The sequence below is a fragment of the Eretmochelys imbricata genome, chromosome 1 (genome assembly GCF_965152235.1).
Source record: "Eretmochelys imbricata isolate rEreImb1 chromosome 1, rEreImb1.hap1, whole genome shotgun sequence".
Classification (NCBI taxonomy): Eukaryota; Metazoa; Chordata; order Testudines; family Cheloniidae; genus Eretmochelys; species Eretmochelys imbricata.
In genome coordinates, this window is record NC_135572.1 from 42,009,781 (window position 1) to 42,032,346 (window position 22,566).

Genomic DNA, 22,566 nt, shown 5'->3' on the forward strand with positions numbered 1-22,566 from the left:
GTCAAGCATCTGTCTTAATCCACACAAAACAGTGGTGGTGACAACTTTTAGCCCAGTAGTTAGACCTTGGGATGTGGGAGACCCAAGTTCAATTCCCCCTCTGCTTGAGGGGAAGAAAAGATTTGAACAAGGGTCATCTTCACCTCTCAAGAGAGTGCTTTAACCACTGGGCCATGTTGGTGTTGCCAGAGAATGAGCTAGCAAATGACTTTATAGGCTGGTGGTTAAAGGCACGTACCTGAGAGGTAGGAGATCCACGTTCCAATCTCCCGGCTTCAATGAATAAGTATTATCCAAAGCAGAACAGCTTCAGCTGACAGGGACCCATATCAGAATATCTCACAGCTCAGAGGTTAGACATCTCTCATAAAAGAGGTGTGGGAGACCCCTGTTCAAATCTTTCTCCCCCTCAGGCAGAAGGGGGAGCTGATCCCAGGCCTCTCACATCTCAGGTGAGGGCCCTCAACATTGTACTTAAAAGTTATCATGTGGGCATCACTCCTCCTCCAGCTAGATTCTGATGGGACCCGATCCAGCAGGCAGCCTCTGAGCACACCCACTTGATCAGGCACAGTGGAGGAATTAGGCACTCCTCTGCCTATCTTCCACCAGTCTCTGGATTGCACTGGGTCTTAAGCAGCAGACAGGCATCCGAACAATGCCTAGAGTGAAACAGCAGGGTGCCTGCCCAGATGCAGAAACATAGGTGCCTAGTGAACTCTTAGGTGTTAATTAAGTGTAGGTGCCTACAGCATTAGGCAGCAGCCAAGTGGAGGTTTGGTGGATCAGAGTGGGCCCTGAAACTGGAACTTAGGTACAGTTGCCCTGAACTGTGACAGGACTAAACAGTAGTAACAACTTAGGCCCAGACCCTCAAAGGGGCATAGGTACCTAAACATCAGACTTAGGCCTCTAAGTCCCTCTGTGAATCTGATGCCTGTGCCACCCCATTAAAGACAATGGCAATATGCTGACCCCACTGAAGTCAATGGGGCCGGGATTTTACCCAATGCAGTTAACTATGGCCTAATCTACACTATGAAAAGTTTGCCAGAAGAGCTATAGCAGCGCATCCTCTTAGTGAAGATGTAGCTTATACCAGCACAAGAGTACATCTGCCAGTATAGCTTATTCTAGTTCCCTGAATGAAATGAGCTGTACTGGCAAAAAGACTTTTATGCTGGTATAACTGCATCTACACTAGGAGCTTTTGGTGTCATAGGAATGTCATAATTAATAATAAAAATCCCCCCCCACCCCAAACCAACATAGCTATGCCAGCAAAACTATCTAGTGTAGACTTGGCCTATGAATTTGGCCTGTAGAATCTTTATTACTGGTAGTAGTCCACAAGCCAGAAAGAACCAAGGTAGACTTTTAGAACCATGTCTGTATGGCAGACGGTTGGAAGACTACGGCCCAGATTCATTACTCTAGTTTTATGGAAGTATAATTCCACTGAGTTACTCCAGTGGAGTTACAATGATGTAAAACTGAATAGCACTATCGTGAAAAGACTCCATCTTTTCACCTATACACGTAACAAATTTGATATGGAGTCACTGAGACTCAACAAACACAGAGCACGTTAATACCATTTACAGTGTTTTTTTAGAATATAATCACACACTTAAATACAAGCAAGCAACTAAGCTCATACCTATCATCCTCATGAAAGTTTCATGGCAAGAAACCAGGGTGGATAAAAACCAATGATTTAAAAAAAAAAAAAAACACTGATTTTTTTAATTTAAATCGGATTTTTTTGATAAAATGCTTTTTGGAGGAAAAAACCTATCTAAAGATAAAGATACATTATAGCTCAAAGAGATCTCATCATGGAATAGGGATTATAAATTCTAATTCTATAGTATGAGATGAATATATTCATGTAATGTTTAAGAAAAGTTTTGTAAATGAGTTCCAATAGTTCATGGATTAGGGACCCAATCTTATGGGGTTCCAGGGGCTTCTGTATAGATTATTTAGGTTAATCTTTTTATCTACCCAATGGGACTCAGTGCTCAGTCTAGAAGATACCATCAGAGATGCTTAGTTTTGCAGTTCTCAAACTGTGAATTTGTGTCTCCAGAGATAACATGCTTGTTAACAGCAAAAATGTTTTTAAATAAATAAATAATATACAGAGGTGAGACATAACAGACCTCAACCCTATTGTCCCTCTGCAAATTTGTGTACACAGAGTCAATACCTTACCTCTCTCTAGAAGTGCAAAGTTTCAAAAAGTTCAATGAATTGTTGGGGGCGGAACAGATCTGGACAAGGAGAAGAAGTCTGGAGATGAATGTGAGAAGGGAGGGACAAGCAGTAGAAACAAAAATGAAACTGTTTGAGCAGCATATTCCAGAAGTCTTGAGGTCTTTCTGAGTGTAGCCTTCATTGATTTGAGATCTACCATACCATTCTCTCACTAGAAGGGAAAACCCATAATAGCAGCAGGCTATAAAAGAGACCCAGTTTGGGAATATTTTAATGAAGTTCCTCTACCTGTGGGTAAGACAGGCATGCGTGCAAAATGCAAACAGTGCAACAAAGAAATGCAACGCCTGGTAGCCTGAATGAAATAACATCACGAGAAGAGTTCCTTCTCAGGAGGAAGCTGCATTGAAGATGATGAAAGGAACATGTCTAAATATGCAGGATCTTCATGTTTGAGCAAAAAATGTAGTTGTTACTCTATGGCACTATCGTTTTAGATGCAGTTGTGATAAAAAAATAAATAGCTGAAATAGGCAGATCTTCCTTGTACAATTTCACCCTTAAAATAGTACCGAGTGTCAGTGAATGCAATGATTAATACTAGATGAGCAGTATGGTAATAATAATTAAATAACTGCATTGACTTATTTTGTTTCGGAGAATCCATCCTCAACATACAGGATTCTGAAGACTATCCACCTTCAAGATCACCATCATTTTCTATAGTTTCAGAGTTATCTGCCAATGACAGTGTTTCAGTCACATCATGTACGTCACAGAGGCACAGTATATCACCTGTAGCAAAAAGAAAAAAAAAACTCCATCATCCAGAAACAACCATAGATAAATTGGTGATAAGAACCAGCAGATTACAAAAAGAGGTAATTGATGAAAAAATTGCCCAGTTTGTTTATGCAACAAACTCTCCTTTCCGTATGATTGAGAACCCACACTTCATTAACATTGTTCAGTCATTAAAACCAGGATACAGTCCACCCAACAGAGCAGATGTTGCAGGCAAATTGCTGGATAAAGTGTATGAAAGAGAAACTGAGAATTGTGCAAAAGGTCTAGAGGGTAAAATTGTTAACCTGAGTCTTGATGGGTGGAGCAAGGTCCACAATGATCCTGTTGTATGTGCTTGTGTGACAACAGAAGAAGGGAATGTCCTCCTTACAGAAACAAAAAGAAAAGGAGTACTTGTGGCACCTTAGAGACTAACCAATTTATTTGAGCATAAGCTTTCGTGATCTACAGCTCACTTCATCGGATGCATATTGTGGAAACTGCAGAAGACATTATATACACAGAGACCATGAAACAATACCTCCTCCTACCCTACTCTCCTGCTGGTAATAGCTTATCTAAAGTGATCACTCTCCTTACAATGTGCATGACAATCAAGTTGGGCCACTTCCAGCACAAATCCAGGTTTTCTCACCTCCGAGCCCCCCCAAACTCACTCTCCTGCTGGTAATAGCCCATCCAAAGTGACCACTCTCTTTACAATGTGTATGATAATCAAGGTGGGCCATTTCCAGCACAAATCCAGGTTTTCTCCCCCCCCCCCCTTCCAAAAACCACACACACAAACTCACTCTCCTGCTGGTAACATGCTTGGCTGGCTCCCTTGGGTTACCTGAGCTTGTTTCCTTCTTGGGGAAAAAGCTAAATGGTGGAACTCTCCCAAGTTCCATCCACTCACAACACTTAAAATGAGATATCGCTCATGCACTCCCTTGTTGCATGCTTTGATCAGTAGTGAAATTGTTAAATTAGCTGATGTTTAAATAATCATTGCTGGGAATCTGAGTTAACACCTCCGTTGACACCTCTGAGTTAACACCACTGAGGATCAACTCATACTCCTTAGACTTATTGTTTCATGTTCTCCCAAATTCAAACAGAAGTTGCTGCATCAGATACATTCAATTCACATTCTAAAGGTTTCTGCACAACATTGAAGGCTAGAGATTTACTTTTTTAAAAACAAAAGCTTCTATTCTAGAGCACAAGGTTGCAAATTGGGAGAGTAACACATTATTATTGCACACCTTCAGATCTGAACACTGGGGAAAACTGTAAATGAAAGTTAACTGACTGGCTTAAGACCACATAGCAAGTGGTGGGATAGGGCAGAACAGAACACAGAACTCCTGAATCCCACCCCCCCATTCTGCTTACAAGATTACAATATTTATATTTTCATGCTTAAACCCTGTTAAAAGTTGCATGCTTATATTTTAATTCAAAATATTCCTAACTTTATCTTGCAAATATGAGAATATATGCATTTTTAAAAGAATGTAAAATTTCAGATTCAAAATCAATTAATTGTGATTGTGAGTGTATTTCATGAACAATTAAAAAAAATCATACTTGAGCTTTCTTAAAACTCAGACATGTTGGGTCATTTTTCACATAAGTAAAGTGTTCAGAATCTGATAGCAGGAACTACTTAGATTCATAAAGCAGTGCTTTATTTGTTACAGCTGTTCTTTTATGATACCTGAACCCAGACATAATTATATCTGCCTGTTATGTCAGAGAAATTTAATTTTAGCAATGTGAAAAACTGCATCATCTTGGAATTCATTCTTATGAATGGTGATGATGCTGAGTCACTTCCTTTGATAATTTAGGCAATTATAATTATAACTTAATTTCTTATGATTTTTCCTAAATATTTATCTACCCCAAAAGAAGGGAGATGGAGGTGCACAAAGATAGGTTGTGTTGGTTCTCGTATCATATTAAATGTACTACAAATCAAAATAAAAAAAAAAAACAATTTATGTTAGTTACATTAAATGTGACCTACAAAGGTTTTTGCTTGTTTGTTTTGCAATTGGACTCATGCTTTATGTTTTCAAAAAAAGTCTGAAAGTTGTATGGATTTTTTTCCTGACTATTTTTTAAACCCTGAAATATTGAGAATGCCAATGCACTGAGGCCAGGAAATGCAAATGTGAATGCATAAACTGTAACTCTATCCCTTTATGCATATGTATTACAATTTATGTGATCACATACTCCTTTTTAAACAACACACAATGTATCATACATATTTCTATAATATTAGGGCACGATTCAGAAAAGCATTTAAGCATATTAGGAAAGTACTTTGCTGAATCAGGCCTTGGATATGCAGGTATAGCAGTTTTTAGTATGGTGTTCTACTTTGTATATGCAAGACAGAGTTCATGGACTCTATTTCTACATACTTAAAGAACAAACATGCTACAAATGAATTATAACAGATTTAATAAGAAGCATTATATAAGTACTTACAATTAGAACATTAATTCTTTCAATAACTACATTATTATTGATATTTCACAAATAAATCAATGAAAATATATTAAATATAGTTAAATACTGTGAATCAGCAAACATACATATATTTCTATGTCAGTTTACAGCAGAATTCAAGGTTCTTGTATTTGTGAAGTTAAAAATGTATTCATAATTTTCAAAGTAGTGTGGAAGAGAAAGTTCCAAAAAAATTCTGACTTGAATGGAAAGAAACATTTTCTTTAAAACAATCCTAAACTAAGTCCAATACTTGGTGAAATTAATATTTTAACTTTGTTGATCAAGGATAGGCCATATGAGAAATACTCTCTAAAGCCCCAATCCTGCAAAAACTAACTTTATGCCTTGAGAGCAGCCCCATTAATTTCTCACAATACGTAATTCTCTGTAGGGTTAGAGCATGAATGTATAGTACATGGGTGGGCATAAGTTAAAATGCATGAAAACACAGAAATGCCAATACATCATAAAACATACTGGACAAGTATGATGATTAAACTAGTATATATTTTCATTCTTTTCTACCTATAAATGTGACATTTTCCCATTCATCTTAATCCCTTGGGCCTATTATCAGGACTGTTTTATTGCCGATCCTCATATCAGAAACATACATCTATCTTTCTCCCACCTATTTGGCAGCACACAATAGTTGAGCCAAGAGTGACATAACATAATATTCAGTTCTTGGAAAAACAAAAGCATAAAATGGAGAGCTCAACTATTTGTGTTCCAGCCTATGACGTTAAGGGGAACTCAACTCTAGTTATGATTTACCCCATTCTAATTTATTTTTTCAACTACTTGAAATTACAGCAGGTTATTACTACACATTTATCTGCAGCAGACATCTCAGTAAATCTTTCTCCCTTCGAGAAATGTCATTCTGTAGAAAACAAATAATATTAGCCTATTACAAGCGTTTCATCTTAATTAATTAAGATCATCTTCATTCCACCTTCTCTGTATGTATGTGTAGCTATTTATCTATGTATCTTCTTACTATATGTTCCATTCTATGCATCTGATGAAGTGGGCTGTAGCCCAGGAAGGCTTATGCGCTAATAAATTTGTTAGTCTCTAAGGTGCCACAAGTACTCCTAAGCTTTTCAAAGTATTAGAAGATGCTGAGATGATTTATCCTGCAAATCTTGAGACTCAATTTGTGAACTTGAAACTGAGCAGAACAGAGAAAGTTATTCTGGAACATGAGCAACACTTCATCTTCATGTGACAGATATGATATTCCACTCAACCCATAAGTGATTCTGCACTTACCTTTGAAACAATTCTCTTTGGGTCCTGTGAAGTCCTGCCAGCCAGCTACTAATAACTGAGATGCCCCAGAATGCAGCTACCACAACAGTAACTTGGCTGGAGCAACGCAGCCTATCGGTTTGGACATATACTGTAAATATGCAAAAATATTACACAGTTTTGAAAAAACAGCAGTTTACGGCTTGGGATACAAATAATAAAATAACTCTCAAAACAGCATGTTGCTTGGTCTGAGGTGCAGCTTCAAGCACCCAACTAACACCATCGAGGTCATCGACGTTAACTATTTCATTGCCGATCGGCGGTCACGGCCGGAGAAAGCAGAGCTCACTCAGTGCCAAGGTGCACGAGCTCCTGCGAGCGCGAAGGGGGCGGCGCTGCGGGCGGCACCGGCACGCTCTCACCCCAAGCTGAGCGGGGAGACCCCTGGGCCAGGCTGGAGCGGAGGAGTCCAGAGGCGCAGCTGAGCTCCCCGGAGCAGCAGGGGCGCGCTCTGCCCGGGCAGGGGGCGTCAGGCTGCTGGGCCCGCAGGGGCCGCTTGCCGAGCTCCCCGCGCGGGCGAGACGCGCCCACGTCACTCCGGGAGCTCCAGCGCCGCCTCCGCCCGGCCCGGCTGCACGCAAGCTGTGAGCGCGCGGCACGCAGGGGGCGGAGCCCGGCTCGGGGAGCCGCTCCACCCTTCCCCTTACTTAGCGCGCGCGTGGCCGAGCTCCTCCTCCTCCTCCTCCTCCGGTATCTCGGCGCAGCGGCCGCGCTCTTCTCGCGAGAGTTTAACAGAGCGCGCGCCCGGAGGCATCCGGGTTCCGCTCCCCGCCGCCCCGCACTGTGTGGCCCGGCCGGAGCCCGGAGGGAAGATGGCGGTGGAGTCGCGGGTTACGCAGGAGGAGATTAAGAAGGAGCCGGAGAAGCCCATCGACAGGGAGAAGGTATCGCGGGGCAGGTCCGCCCAGGAGCGCTGGGGGGGGGGCGGGCGAGAGCGGCGCCGGCTGCTCGGCCTCCCGGGGGCCGCGCCTGGGGCTGGGGCTGACGGCCTGTGTTTCCCCCTTGCAGACGTGCCCGCTGCTGCTGAGGGTCTTCACCACCAACAACGGGCGGCACCACCGCATGGACGAGTTCTCCCGCGGCAACGTGCCCTCCAGCGAGCTGCAGATCTACACCTGGTGAGCGCGCCCCGCCGGGCGGCCCTGCCCGGGGACCCGCCGCGCTGCCGGGCCCCGGCGCTGCTGGGCTGCAGCTGCCGTATAGACCAAGGGCGGGCCGGCGGGCTTTTTGGCCTGAGGGCCGCATCGGGTTTTGGAAATTGTATGGAGGGCCGGTTGGGGCAGGCTGTGCCCCCCAAACAGCCAGGCCGGGCCCGGCCCTTACCCGCCCCCCCATCCCGCGCGCTTCTCGCCCCCTGACGCCCACCCCCAGGACTCTTGCCCCATCCAGCCCCCCCATTCCCTAATGCTCCCCCCCCCGAAACCCCTGCCCCGTCCACCTCTCACCCCGCTCCCTGTCTGTCCCTGGAACCTCCACCCTTGACTTGTCCCCCCGCCCCACCCCCCCTTTCCTGACGGCCCCCCTGTTCCCTGCCCTGATCCTAATCCACAGCCCTGGCCCCTGAGCAGCCCCCGAACTCCCCTGCCCTCTATCCAATCCCCGCTCCCTGCCCGGAGCACTGGTGGCGCCGCAGCCCTGCCTCTGCGCAGCACAGAGCACCGGGTCAGGCTGGGCTTTGCAGCTGCGCTGCCCCCGGAGTTTGCAGCCCTGCCGCACAGTGAGCTGAGGCTACGGGGACAGCGGGGGAGGGGCCGGGGGCTAGCCTCCCGGGCCAGGAGCTCAGGGGCTGGGCAGGAGGGTCCCCCAGGCCGGATGTGGCCCGCGGACCGTAGTTTGCCCGCCTCTGGTATAGAGCCTGCCACCTGGCCTGTGCGTTGTTATCACCGCTGGTGAGCTGCTGGGCTCCAGCACACTCTTGATCCAAAACTCCATACAATCTGCCATGCCCTAATCTTCCATAGACGTTAAGCAGCCTTTTAAGTGCCTTTTTCCTTAGGTTTCTTTCAGGGTCTTGCACTGTAGTTGTAGGCGTGTGTATTTTTATTAAAAACAACCGTTGGCTGTAATAGCTAAACTTAGAAAGAAGAAGGCTACTATTGACCTGCTATGATACTATATCGTTTGTAGCCATAGTGACTGCGAATCTCATTCCTAAGATTGGAACAAAGCATTTTGTATGTAACTTAACTAATTATAGGTCATTACTAGAGATTCTGTATTTGATGTGTCAACTGACTGCCTCAGATTTCAAAGATCTATATGTTGGAATACTCTTCATTAATTTGGTGTAAATACACAATACAAAAGACTTCAACACCCTTGTACATTTGAAATTCTTTATTCCAAAGTAGGCCTAAACACTACTTTGTCTTGAAAACTGGTTGTTTTGGCTCCCTGTAGTAACTAAGGCCATGTCTACACTAGCACTTACGTTGGAAAAATTTTTGTTGCTGAGGTGTGTGGAAAAACACACACCCCTGAGCGACATACGTTTTGCCGTCAAATTCGCTCATGTGCACAGTGCTATGTTGGTGGGAGACACTCTGCTGCTGACATAGTTACCGCTCATTGAGCTGCTTTTATTATGTCCACAGGTGAGCTCTCTCCCGTCTGCATAGAGCAACTACACGAGCGATCTTACAGTGGCGCAGCTGTATTGGTACGTCTGTGCTGCTGTAAGCTTCTACTGTAAATGTAGACATGGCCTAAGTTCCATGTCTCTTGAAGACTACCAAAAAGGTTATCCCAAAATGTTGAGTATTGTATAGAAATCGTGTCAGTAATTTTTGTGCTATGTTTTGCATACGTTTCATGTGCACAGTTTGCATGTGGTATTTCGTGTATTGTGGAGAAGGTGTACTCTGGTGGCAACCAGTGTTCTTTATGAACTCTTTTTAGTCCCTTAAGTTTAGTTTGGAAAACTAGTCTGGCCCCAAAGTTGCCAGAGTTACTCTTCAGAAACATTATTTGTCTTCAACATTTTAAGAATGTCAAACTTAGTTAGGTGTAGCTGATGCTGACTGGGGAATGAACTTTGTCTAAAACTTCTTTCTTTCCAGGTATCTTGTTACTACTCCAAACTTCCCATGTAGCAAAATTTTCTTGAAACTTGTGCATCAATGACCTAGTTGAACAACCTATTCACAACAAAAGTTAGTTTAGAGGCCCAGTCCTGCTGTATTTATTTTAATGAGAATTATCAACCCAAACCTGGTCATTGATGTCTGGAAATTTTTGCCTTCGGCAGACGTCACATCAGGCTCTGTCAACACAATGCCCTCTATTGACTTGTTGGCGCTAGAATGAACAAACCCTTCCACGCCCCCCCCCTTTTTTTTTTTATTGTGCATACCTATTAGCTCTTCTTTTTAGCTCAGATAATTGAATCCTTTTGTTCTTGGAATCTTAGACTCAAGGTTTTAGTCCTGACTGTAAAGGTAGTTCTGTCTCCTGTCAGGATAGTAACCATGATCTTATAATAAGGCTGACTTTGACTTCCGCTATCGTGTGTATGTACATTAAAAAAGCTTTCAAATTATAATTTATTACTTTATATTAGAGGTCTCAACTGAGATCAGGGCCTCTCTGCAGTAGACACCTTGCAACTACATAGTGACACTGGGTCCCTATTGTGAAGAATTTACAATCGAAATAGACTAGACAAAGGGTGGAGGGGAAATGGGTACAGTGAGGTGAAGTGACTTGCCCAGCGTCGTAGGTTAGTAGCTAAGCCAGGATTAGAACCCAAATCTGAGTCCCAGTCCAATGCCTTATCGACTAGACCATTTTGCCTCAAGTGTTTAATTGGTGTCTTATGTCTTCAGATGTTTAGAGTAAGTCCTCACTGGCCACAGAAAAAACATGCTCAGAAAGTTTTAAATAACTGAATTTTTTAGGTTAAATACAGTAACTCCTCACTTAACATTGTAGTTATGTTCCTGAAAAACATGACTTGAAGTGAAATGATGTTAAGTGAATCCAATTTCCCTATAAGAATGAATGTTAATGGGGGGGTTAGGTTCCAGGGAGATTTTTTTTTTGCTGTACAGTACTGTACTATAGTTGGGAGGTTCCCCCGCCTTACCCCACACAGGCATCGCCCACAGGCACTGGAGACAGTGAGGCAGGCAAGGAGGCTGAAGGTGCTGTAGGCTAGGAGAAGCATGTTGCACAGCTGCAGCTTCCCCAACTCTGCAAGCACCAGGGGCAGGGGGACTCAACCCTCGGCCCGCCCACTCCACCCCTTAACCCACCTCCTCTTCCCCCACCTTTATTCCCCACGCTGTGTCCTCGCTTCTCCCTCCTGCCTGTGGCAATCAGCTGGCTTGCAGCATTCAGGAGGCTGGGGAGGGAAGGGGAGCTTACGCGCTGAGTCCTCGCTCCTTCCCCCTGCCTCCTGAGTGCTGCAAGCCAGCTGATTGCTGCGGGGAGGAGGGGGAAGGCGCTGATCTGCGGGGTCTGTCGGCAAGCAGGGGGCACTGTGGGGGGGGGCGTAGGGGAGCTGATGGTGGGGGCTGCCAGCTGTGCACGAAGCAGGCAGCCAAACAAAGTTATAGCGAAAGCATTGCACAAGTTTAAATGGAGCATGTTTGGTAATTGAGCAGGGACATAAGACTGAAACAACGTTAAGCAAGAGGATGTTAAGTGGGGAGTTACTGTACTTTAAAAATGGATCCTCATTGAAGCTTGTGAAGTGACTAACATAAAATACGTATTACATAGAAATACAGAAGTATATAAAAATCTTACACTGCCCAAATGTGAACTATATATTTCCTTGCTTTTACGTGCTGTTTTTGTAAGTGATAATAATAGTTAACAAACATCACTTACCTTAAACAGGGTTTGACATTTTTATATATTTGACAACCATATGAACCATCCTGATGAGTTGTAATGTCTTTCTCTTTTTGAATCTAGGATGGATGCAACTTTAAAAGAGCTGACCAGTTTAGTGAAAGAGGTCTACCCAGAAGCACGGAAGAAGGGCACGCACTTCAATTTTGCAATAGTTTTTACAGAACTCAAGAGACCTGGTTATAGGTAAATGACATTTCTTCTCCAGATTCATAGAATAGATCAGTCAGCAGAGCTGTAAACTGTTTTTCATCAACACTTATTTAAAGTCTGATATCCTCTGAAATCAAGTCCTAATAAAGAGAACACTCCATGGTGACTGCAATGCTTCTAAAGTTTCTCTTCACCCTTTCCGAAAACAATGAACATGTGTTTGCCCAATCTGCTAGTCACCTCATAGGCAACCAGTCAGGATATGTACCTGTAGCTTAGCGTAGCAATGGAAGGCTTGTTGTCTCAGGTGGTATGGAGAGTGACTACATCCTCTATCTAATAAATGCTTATGATTTAGGGCCCTACCAAATTCATGGTCAATTTCACAGTCATAGGATTTTAAAAATAGTAAATTTCATGATTTTAGCAAATTTCATAGTGTTGTAATTGTAGGGGTCCTGACCCAAAAAGGAGTTTGGGGGGGACGGAGGTTGCAAGGTTATTGTGCGTGGGGGTTTGCAATACTGCTACCCTTACTTCTGCGCTGCTGCTGGTGACGCTACCTTCATTGCTGGGCAGCTAAAGAGCAGCGGGTGCTGGCCAGGAGCCCAGCTCTGAAGGCAGAGCCACCGCCAGCAGCAGTGCAGAAGTAAGGATGGCATGGTATGGTGTTGCCACCCTTACTTCTGCGCTGCTGCCTGCAGAGCTGGGCCGTGAGTCAGCAGCCGCCACTCTCCAGCTGCCCAGCTCTGAAGGCAGTGCAGAAGTAAGGGTGGCAATACCGTGAAACACCCCACCACCCCCTCAAAAGTAACTTTGCAACCCCCCTGCAACTCCCTTTTTCAGGACCCCCAATCTGAGAACCCTGTTCTCCCCTGTAAAATCTGTATAGTGCAGGGTAAAAGCACACAAAGACCAGATTTCATAGGGGGAGACGAAATTTCATAGTTCGTGACACATTTTTCATGGTCATGAATTTGGTAGGGGCCTACTTATGATCTTAAGACTGATATTCCTGTCATAATCGTCCCCTGTCTACCAGTGATGTAGACATTCGCTCATCAGTGACCAGTTAAAGGGCAGTGAATGTGTCCTGCTATGTCATCTGCAGTGTTTTCTTTACTAGTTTTGTTCTCTTTAACTTCGCAGACAGTTTTTTTCTGAGCTAAAATTTAATGCAAGTTTACATAATTGTTCTATCCTGAGTTGTATTGTTTGTCTAATGAAGACAGCATGTTGCGTGTGAGGGGGGTGCCATCTTAGTATTCAACTAGTTAAAGACAGTGTGGGGGGGACGACACTAAAACCATTCGCTAGAAGATTATATTTGGGCCTTAAATGAGTTTGCAATTGAGAGAGATGGACTCTTTGCCTCTAATTATTAATTTGCATTTCACTTCCTCCCTGCAGGGTGAAGGAGATTGGCAGCACAATGTCAGGCAGAAAGGGCACAGATGATTCCATGACTCTGCAGTCTCAGAAGTTCCAGATTGGAGACTACTTGGATATAGCAATTACTCCTCCAAATCGTGCACCACCCCCATCAGGACGCATGAGACCATACTAAGTGACAAAGTGTCACTTTGTTTAAAACTGATCATGTATATTTCCCTTTGATAGTACTTGCTGCTTGAAACAGGCTCTTTTTTGTTTTTATTGCTAAGCAAGAACATCTGAGAACACACTTAAGCCTTGGAAACATGGGTTACTTTTAAATCTTTATTTTACTTGTTTAGAAGAAAATATCTTTCAGCAGCTTCATAATCCTTTTCATAGTAGTTATGGTCTGAAAAGTAGAAATGTTCAGTGTTTCAAGGTCTCTAAAAATATGAGCAGCATAACATAGAAGTGTTCTAGTTCTGTTAGAAACTGTCATGTTTGGAACAAATATATTGCTATGTCATCCAAAATTTAGTGTCTGTTTTTAAAGATTAAACCAGGTCTGCGTAATAAGTGTTTAATTAAACTGTTAATGTCAGGGGTTGTTTCATCAAATTGTGGCCTCTAAAATGAGGGGTGAAGCTTTCCCTGAATGACCCTGTAACTGACTCCTTTGTGGGGTGAATGGAGTTAATGCGGTGTTCACTCTGTGCAAAGTCATTAGAAAACTGGGCTTTAAGTCTTTAAGATAATTTCATCTTTAGTGGTAAGTCTTTCCCAGCTGAGTGAGATTCAGGGAAGGGACTTGGTATCTTTTAAAGTTATGTAGCTGTTTTTCAGATTGTAGAAAAACTGGTAAAACTGGTTAGCTAGTTGATCTAAGACATAAATACACCACATTGTAAATTGTCAGTTGGCAAGAGAGCTAAAAATCTTAAATTCCAAATGCTACATTTACATTGAGTATTTCTTAGGGATAAAGAAAAGGAGTACTTATGGCACCTTAGAGACTAACAAATTTGAGCATAAGCTTTCATGAGCTACAACTCACTTCATCAGATGCCTTTTGTAGTGATGATCAAGGTGGGCCATTTCCAGCAGTTAACAAGAACGTGACATGTTCAATGTGTCAACTGCTGGAAATGGCCCACCTTGATTATCACTGCAAAAGATTATTTTTTCTCTCTTCTGCTGGTAATAGCTCACCTTACCTGATCACTCTCATTACAGTGTGTATGGTAATACCCATTGTTTCATGTTCTCTGTGTATATAAATCTCCCCACTGTATTTTCCACTGCATGCATCCGATGAAGTGAGCTGTAGCTCACGAAAGCTTATGCGCAAATAAATTCCTTAGTCTCTAAGGTGCCACGAGTACTCGTAGTCTGTATCCGCAAAAAGAACAATACAGCTGCTACGCTGAAACCTTTCATAGGGATGTTACTATACTACCAAACTTCACTGTTAAAAGTATTTGTCATGCTCCTTGGTTAAACTGCTGAAGAAGTAAGCCATCCCTTTCTTGCTCATTTCACTTTGAATTCCTGTAAACTGCTGCTGTTGACTTTTGAACAACAAAATTTCAGTTGGAAAGAACTTCAGTGTCTTAAACGCTAAATAATCACCTTTAAAACTCAGCCACTCAGCTGCAAAGACAGCTCCAAAACACTTCCTGTATTAAAAATGAGATTCCCCCTTTCTCTATCACTTCTTCCTTTGTCTACAGTTTACAGCAAAAGCAGTTAGTGGCAAGGGTTCCTGGGCTAGAGTCTGCTATTTTTTACTCTTCAAATATATCCACTGTACTCGGTATGGTATGTTAACAACTTGCCTTTTCAGTGTCTGAAGGCTAAATTATTTAGTAAAATTTAAACAGGCTAAATTATTTAGTAAATAGAAACAAGGATTTCTAAGGTCACAGGTGTGACTTCCTTGGAAAGTGAGAATGTAAGTACTGAAAATCAGGGGCAGATTCTAAATTAACTAAATTCTTACCATATATGTAAAGTAGCAGAAGTCTTTGAAAAGCCTGATGGTGGCTTATACCGAACTGAATGTGTTCAAATAATGTAACACATTCTCTCTCTCCCCTCCCCAACAAGACAGGTGCCTGGAAACACCATAGTTCCTTAGCCACTGCCCCCCTTTCCTGTTGTTTCTTGATTCTTAGAACTGTATGGGAGTTAAAAGGGAGTCCTGAAAGCAAAGACTGACTTTAAGGGTCTGATCATATTAATAGGGAGGCTAATTCGCACAAGAGTGTTTGTTTGCCAAGCTCAGAACAAGTTACACCTGACATGGCTTGCGAGATTCGGCTTTCATTGTATGAGTAATGATCTTCGATAACACTTTAGCTGTACCTACCATACCAGTGCTCCCATGACTGACTCCCTCTGTGAAAGGTGCCTACCCCATCTCCAGCCAGAGTGCTATGCTGCCTCACTGGTTTGAGTCTTCTACAGAAGGAATGGACATAAGTTTTTTATGAGTATGTACTTTATTTTTAGGGCCTTACCAAATTTATGGCAGAGAACAATGCATCACAGAGTGGGAAATCTGGCTGTGTAGGGGGGGTCAGGGCTCCCTATCCCAGAGTCGCTGCTCCCAGATCCTCATCTGCTCTGCCTTTCCCCCACCCCATTTCCTCCTGTCTCTTCTTGCTCCCAGTTCTCCTCCTTGCCAATCTTAGAGTCCCCCCACCTCCGTTGGCCCCTTGTCCTAGTCTTTTGCCCAGGCAATCCCATAGCTCCTTTTGTCAGATATCTCCATCCTTCAGCAGTGGTTGCCAGTTTGCCTCCCTGACCTTGTGCAAGCCCAGTCCCCTTACCGACCATTCCAAATAGCTTTTGTCATGCAGTCCTCTTGTTCCAAGCCCCTGTATTTGATTCAGGCAACTTACTCCTTCATGCTGCCTGGGAGTCAGGGCCAGGGTGCATGGTCATTGACAGCACATGAGAGAATCTCCCTGTGTTCAGTTCTGGCGCTCAGACCTGGCATAGCCCACAGCAGCTCAGAGCTGCACTTGCAAGGAAAATTATTTTCAGCTCTCTGCAGCATAGCTAATGCAAATGAACTCTGGGGAAATTAAGCTGCAAAGCTCTAGCCAGTGAGAGCATGCACGCTGCAGTTTTTCAGATACTTATAACTTGGCCAGATTTGAAGGGGAGCAGCAAAAAGCACATCCCTGACAAATGCTAACCTCCCCCAGGCCACGTTTCAAGTCCCTGGTTCAAGGCATTGGTCCTCCCTCAGCAGAGAGTCCTGGAATTGATGACTTCTCAAGGTCCCTATCAGCCCTACATTTCTGAGGGTGCTTGAGCTTTTCAAAGAGAAGGTCACCAGAAGGGCCAAATTAATTAATGTACTGATTATGTACAAATTAATTAATTAATGAGGGATAGCTCAGTGGTTTGAGCGTTGGCCTGCTAAACCCAGGGTTGTGAGTTCAATCCTTGAGGGGGCCATTTAGGGATCTGGGGCAAAAATTGGGGATTGGTCCTGCTTTGAGCAGGGGGTTGGACTAGATGAACTCCTGAGGTCCCTTCCAACCCTGATGTTCTATGATTCTACATCCATGCAGTTGGTATTTTTCATGACTAGCACTAACCAGAAGCAAGAATGCAGAAGTCCAGTTCTCCACAGCTTTTGGGGGAGGGATAGCTCAGTAGTTTGAGCATTGGCCTGCTAAACCCAGGGTTGTGAGTTCAATCCTTGAGGGGGCCATTTAGGGATCTGGGGCAAAAATTGGGGATTGGTCCTGCTTTAAGCAGGGGGTTGGACTAGATGACCTCCTGAGGTCCCTTCCAACCCTGATGTTCTATGATTCTACTTTTTGCCTGTTTAATTCAAAATAAATAGGAATCTATGAAATTCATGGTCCATTTTGGTCAATTTCATGGTCATAGGATTTTTAAAATGGTCAGTGTCACTTTCAGATGTTTACATCTGAAATTTCACAGTGTTGTAACCATGGGGGTCCAGACCCAAAAGGAGGTGGTGGGAGGGGGGTGGTCACAAGGCTTTTGTAGGGGAGTCTTGGGATTCCCGCCCTTACTTCTGTGCTGCGGCTGACAGGGGCGCTGCCTTTAGACAGGGCAGCCAGAGAGCAGGGTCACAGGGTATGGGTGGTGGGTTACCATATGCCTGGGTTTTTTAGGCAGCCTCCTGGCCAGGTTTGAAGCTGCAGCCTTTCTGCCTTGGGGCGGGGAGGGGGGCTGACATCCTTTTCAAAAAAACTGAGCTTGCTTGTCCCAAGGTGGAGGACTTTTCATGCAATTGCTCATTCCAACCACCAGGTGTCACTGTGGCATCAAGCACTAGATTAAGAAAGCTGAGAGAGAGCACATGCCTCTACTGGAGCCCGGGCAGTGACAGGGAAGAAAGACAGAACTTGACTCCTGTGGAGAGGTATGAGAAACATCTGGTCTATAAGGGGAATAATCACTTACTATTGCTACCAATTACTTCATTAGCTTGAACCCTCAAGCTTTGTGCTGCTGATCTATAGGTCCCAAATCTGGTGCTGATCCATCTGGGGGCCACATGATAGAATTCCTAGTTTTTCAGTTTGCTTTTTTAAAAATTTAGGAGGATACATACAGAAAAATTAAAAGAACATTTAGCCTGCAAAGTCAAGCCCTCAAAAGGCCTGTGCAACCTTAATTTACCCCCCTTTGTGCATATGTATTATGATGCGGTCTTTAATTACATGATCATATTTATTTTCTTCCACAAGACCTCTGCCTCATCCAGTGCATCAGTGTGCTGTGCCCTGGGGATGAATGATATGTGTAGATAGTGAGGCAGTTATCTGTAGTACATCATTTGTTTTGGAAAGTGCAAGGTATGTAGTAAATGAAACAGGACAGTGTAGGAAGAGACAGGATGGACTGCTGAATGCTGCCCTTGAGAATTGGATTCTATCCCTGGCATAGACTTCTTATGTGATGCTGGGCAAGTCACTTAAACCAAACTTTTCACACATGGTCACTGGGTGATAGTTTCTGCTTTTTCTGGGCTCCTGACTGGAGGCACCTGGGGCCCAGATTTACGTAAGTGCTGAGCACTCTCAATACATGTGAAGTCAGTGGTAGCTGTGTTTTGGATATATAAAGTGCAATAAAATGTGAACTACTTTAGAAATTAGTCCCACAGAAGGCCCTGTAATTTAGTGGACACTTTTGACAGTTTGGGCCTTAATCTCTCTGTGCCTCAGTCCCTCAACTGTAAAATGGAAACAATACCACCACCCCTCATAGAGGTATTAGCGAAACACTCAGATACTGCAATGAGAACACCACAGAAAAAGCCTATGAGGAAATTAGTAATTTTATATTAAGTGCAATCTTTGCATGGTGTGTAGTAAATAAGGACTAAAGACACACGTTAAATAAGGATAAAAAGAAATATCAAATAGCTGGTCATTCATCAAGCAGTGTCCTCCTGCGCACTGAATGAGGCTGAGGCCTTGTAGAAACAGTAGCATATTGCATATGCACATGGGGTAGGAATTAAAGTTGCCTGGACAATCTTGACACTGGCACTTCCCAACATTTGAATGCATGACTTTGCAAACTTAATATTAAAAAAAAATATAATTCCAATATAATGTTCACACTCCCTGCCTGATGCATAAGTGCACAGAAGGAACTGCCTGTACACACAGCTAGCAGTAGGTTATAGAGAGGCCAGGCTCTCAAAAAGAGAGCTTCCCCAAAGAGTATAACCAAAACAACTTTCAGGTCTAGTCTACACTCAAAAAGTTTGCCTAAGTGGTTGTACCAGCAATCCCCCCAGTGGAGAGACAGCTTCTACTGGCAAAAATGTGTTTTTGCTGCCTGTGACACAGGGGTTCCTTCTGCCTCAGGCCTGACAAGCTTACTACACCTAATAAACCCCTGTCGTGGTATTTATAAAGGGTAGCATGTGGTATCTCTACCGAGAACTTGTAATTTATCAGTACTCACTGTGAGATGTGTGTAATGGTAATATTTAAGGAATAACACAACTGTATTAAAATATGTCCTTATGGTTTTGGAGTGAAAGTGAGTTGCCAGGGAATCATATGTCTTGATGGTGATGGTCCATTCAAGCAGGAGGGAGTTGTCACCCCTTACTAGTTAGCCAATTACATAATATATTGCTCAATTGTCCAGAGCTGCACCAACTCAGAAAAGTCAATGCAAACCATCAAACACCAACAATAAACGTCAAAACCACCGGGCACTGAAAAGGAATAATATAACAGTGAAGGGATCACCCTGTCTGTGGAGAGTCACAAAAAACTGATTCAGTATATCACAGGGTAGAGAAAGACACTCCGGATCCATTCATTGAGGAAGTACCTTGATGAGCAGGACTGCTTCATGAAAGACTGGGTCCTAGCTCCTTGGAGCTAGCAACCTCTGCAAAAGACTGAATGTTGGGGGTGGGAATCTACTGTATTAGCTAGGAAATGTAACTATTAATAAGTGTAGGCTCTAGTTTGTGCTTTGTGAATTTGTTGTATATGTAACCATTTGTTTTAACTCCTCCAACTTGCCTGGATTTGACTCTCTGTTCTTTCTTAGATCAATTATCTTTTGTTCTAGGACAATTTAATGCACAGGCTGGATGTAATACAGGAACGGAGGGCTAAGGTAAAATGGGCAAACTGGGATACACTCTTCCTTTGGGAATGGAGGACTGGAATTTCTGTGGGTATCCAGAGGTCAGGCTGGATACAACTGGGGGACAGCAGGAAGGGACTTGGGGGCTGGGGTGCACCTATTGTCAACCCACAGAGCAAAGGCAGGACTGACAGCCCAGAGGAGAGTGCTTGGGAGGCTGCCAGACTGGCGGTGTTAGGGAGCTAACACCCAGCTGGCACACAAAGATTCCCTCATGCTGGATGCAGGTGGCAACAAGACGATTCCCAGCCATGGGTGGCCTGAGTAGCATCACACCGGTTTAGCTTATACGATTTCCCCAAACTACATAAACTGTACTGGCAAAAGCCCACTTTCTGCTATAACTGCATCTACACTGGAGCTTTCGCTAGTATAGAAATGTTATAAAAAAACCTCACACCCCTAATCAATACTCTTATACCAGCAAAAGTTTCTAGCACAGACCTTGCCTCAGTTCCCTAGTCATCTTTCTCCATACAACTCCCTTCCTCCTCCCCAGTTACCTCACACGCAGGCTAGGTTGAGCTCCTTCGTCACCAGATCATCTTCTTTTTGATGCTACTGCCACCACCTAGGTCAGAGTTTGCTTCTTTCTTCTTCTGGGGCTCGTATTCCCTGCTCTGGGCTCCTCATTAGACGAGAGGAGGAAGACCTGAGAGCAGAGTAGCAATCTGATTGGCTGGTAGGGTTGATCCATTGGCCCTTTCCATCCTGTCAGCCCATTGATAGCGACCTGGGGAAGAGGAGACGTGAGAAAAGAGCAAAAAGCTGATGGGCCATCCTTCATAGCTTTCTCAGGAGCAGCACTTGCCCGCCTAAACTCCGCAGGTGGAATCCTACAGATGAATGTACCTGTAGGCCATGCGCCATTTACATATGGGCGTTCCCAGCCCTGTGGTCATAGGAGTCCTCAAAACAAGCTCCCAGGACAGGGATTCTAAATACACATTGCTTGAAAATAGTACATTTGGCCCTTTGATGGGCTTGATTCTCTACTACTTTGTGTCTTGTGTGGTCATTTACACCTCTGTAAAGTGAACACAAAGCAATCCTAAATCAGAATGGTAGCATTTGGATTGACTTTGCACAGGACTAAATGACAACACAAGGACAAAGGCAGAGGAGAATTCAGCTAGAATACCAATTGAAATTTATTAAATATTTTTGGATGTTTTTCTACATTTTCAAATATATTGATTTCAGTTACAACACAGAATACAAAGTGCACAGTGCTCCCTTTATATTATTTTTATTACAAATATGTGCACTGTAAAAATGATAAATCATATTTTTCAATTCACCTCATACAAGTACAGTAGTGCAACCTCTTTATCGTGAAAGTGCAACTTATAAATGTAGATTTTTGTTGTTATATAACTACAGTCAAAAACAAAATAATGTAAAACTTTAGAGCCTACAAGTCCACTCAGTCCTACTTCATGTTCAGCCAATTTCTAAGACAAACAAGTTTGTTTACATTTATGGGAGATAATGGTGCCCGCTTCTTATTTACAATGTCACCTGAAAGTGAGAACAGGTGTGCGCATGGCACTTTTGTAGCTGGTGTTGCAGGGTATTTACATGCCAGATATGCTAAATATTTATTTGCCCCTTCATTCTTCGGGTACCATTCCAGAGGGACATGCTTCCATGCTGATGACGCTTGTTAAAAAAACGTGTTAATAAAATTTTGACTGAACTCCTTGGGTGAGAATTGTATGTCTTCTGCTCTGTTTTACTCGCATTCTGCCATGTATTTCATATTATGAGCAGTCTCAGGTGATGACCCAGCATGTTGTTCGTATTAAGAACACTTTCACTGCAGATTTAACAAAACGCAAAGAAGGTACCAATGTGAAATTTCTAAAAATAGCTACAGCACTCGACCCAAGATTTAAGAATCTGAGGTGCCTTCCAAAATCTGAGAAGGATGAGGCGTTGTGGAGCGTGCTTTCAGAAGTCTTAAAAGAACAACACTCTGATGTGGAAACTACAGAACCCACACCACCAAAAAAGAAAATCAACCTTCTGTTGGTGGCATCTGACTCCAATAATGAAAGTGAACATGCGTCGGTCTGGACTGCTTTGGATTGTTATCGAGCAGAACCCATCATCAGCATGGGCGCATGTCGTCTGGAATGGTGGTTGAAGATGAAGGGGCATATAAATCTTTAGCACATCTGGCACGTAAATATCTTGTGACACCAGCTACAAAAGTGAATGTTATTTTTTGTATATAATTCTACATTTGTTAAGTTCAACATTCAGGATAAAGAGATTGCACTACAGAACTTGTATGAGGTGTATTGAAAAATACTGTTTCTTTTGTTTTTTACAGCACAAGTATTTGTAATCAAAAATAAATATAAAGTAAGCACTGTACACTTTGTATTCTGTGTTGTAATTGAAATCAATATATTTTAAAATGTAGACAACATCCAAAAATATTTAAAGAAATTGTATTCTATTATTGTTTAACAGTGCGATTAATCACACAATTATTTTCATTGTGCGATTAATTGTGATTTTTTTAATTGCTTGACAGCTCTACTTACTATACAATTATGGTTATAGTTTTAAAGACCATTGAAACGAGCATCTTGCTCTGTCCTTGGTCTCTCCCTGCTGTTGGCACAAATATCAGTGTAAAAC

General features: G+C 43.2%; 1 protein-coding gene and 1 long non-coding RNA gene across 2 annotated transcripts; one reads left to right on the forward strand and one right to left on the reverse strand.

Annotated features, from left to right (window-relative positions):
- Positions 1-2,474: 2,474 nt before the first annotated feature.
- LOC144257868 (uncharacterized) lies at positions 2,475-7,421 on the reverse strand. The gene is made up of 2 exons (XR_013344607.1): positions 6,814-7,421; positions 2,475-3,015 (listed from the first exon to the last, which is right to left on the reverse strand). It is a non-coding gene; the product is annotated as an uncharacterized LOC144257868 (long non-coding RNA).
- A 150-nt stretch (positions 7,422-7,571) lies between these two features.
- On the forward strand, positions 7,572-13,775 carry SAP18 (Sin3A associated protein 18). Its single transcript, XM_077809304.1, has 4 exons — positions 7,572-7,739; positions 7,864-7,973; positions 11,776-11,898; positions 13,276-13,775. Exons 1-4 carry the CDS (start codon positions 7,668-7,670, stop codon positions 13,430-13,432), a joined length of 462 nt encoding a protein of 153 aa, XP_077665430.1. The 5' UTR covers positions 7,572-7,667; the 3' UTR covers positions 13,433-13,775.
- The last annotated feature ends 8,791 nt before the right edge of the window (positions 13,776-22,566 follow it).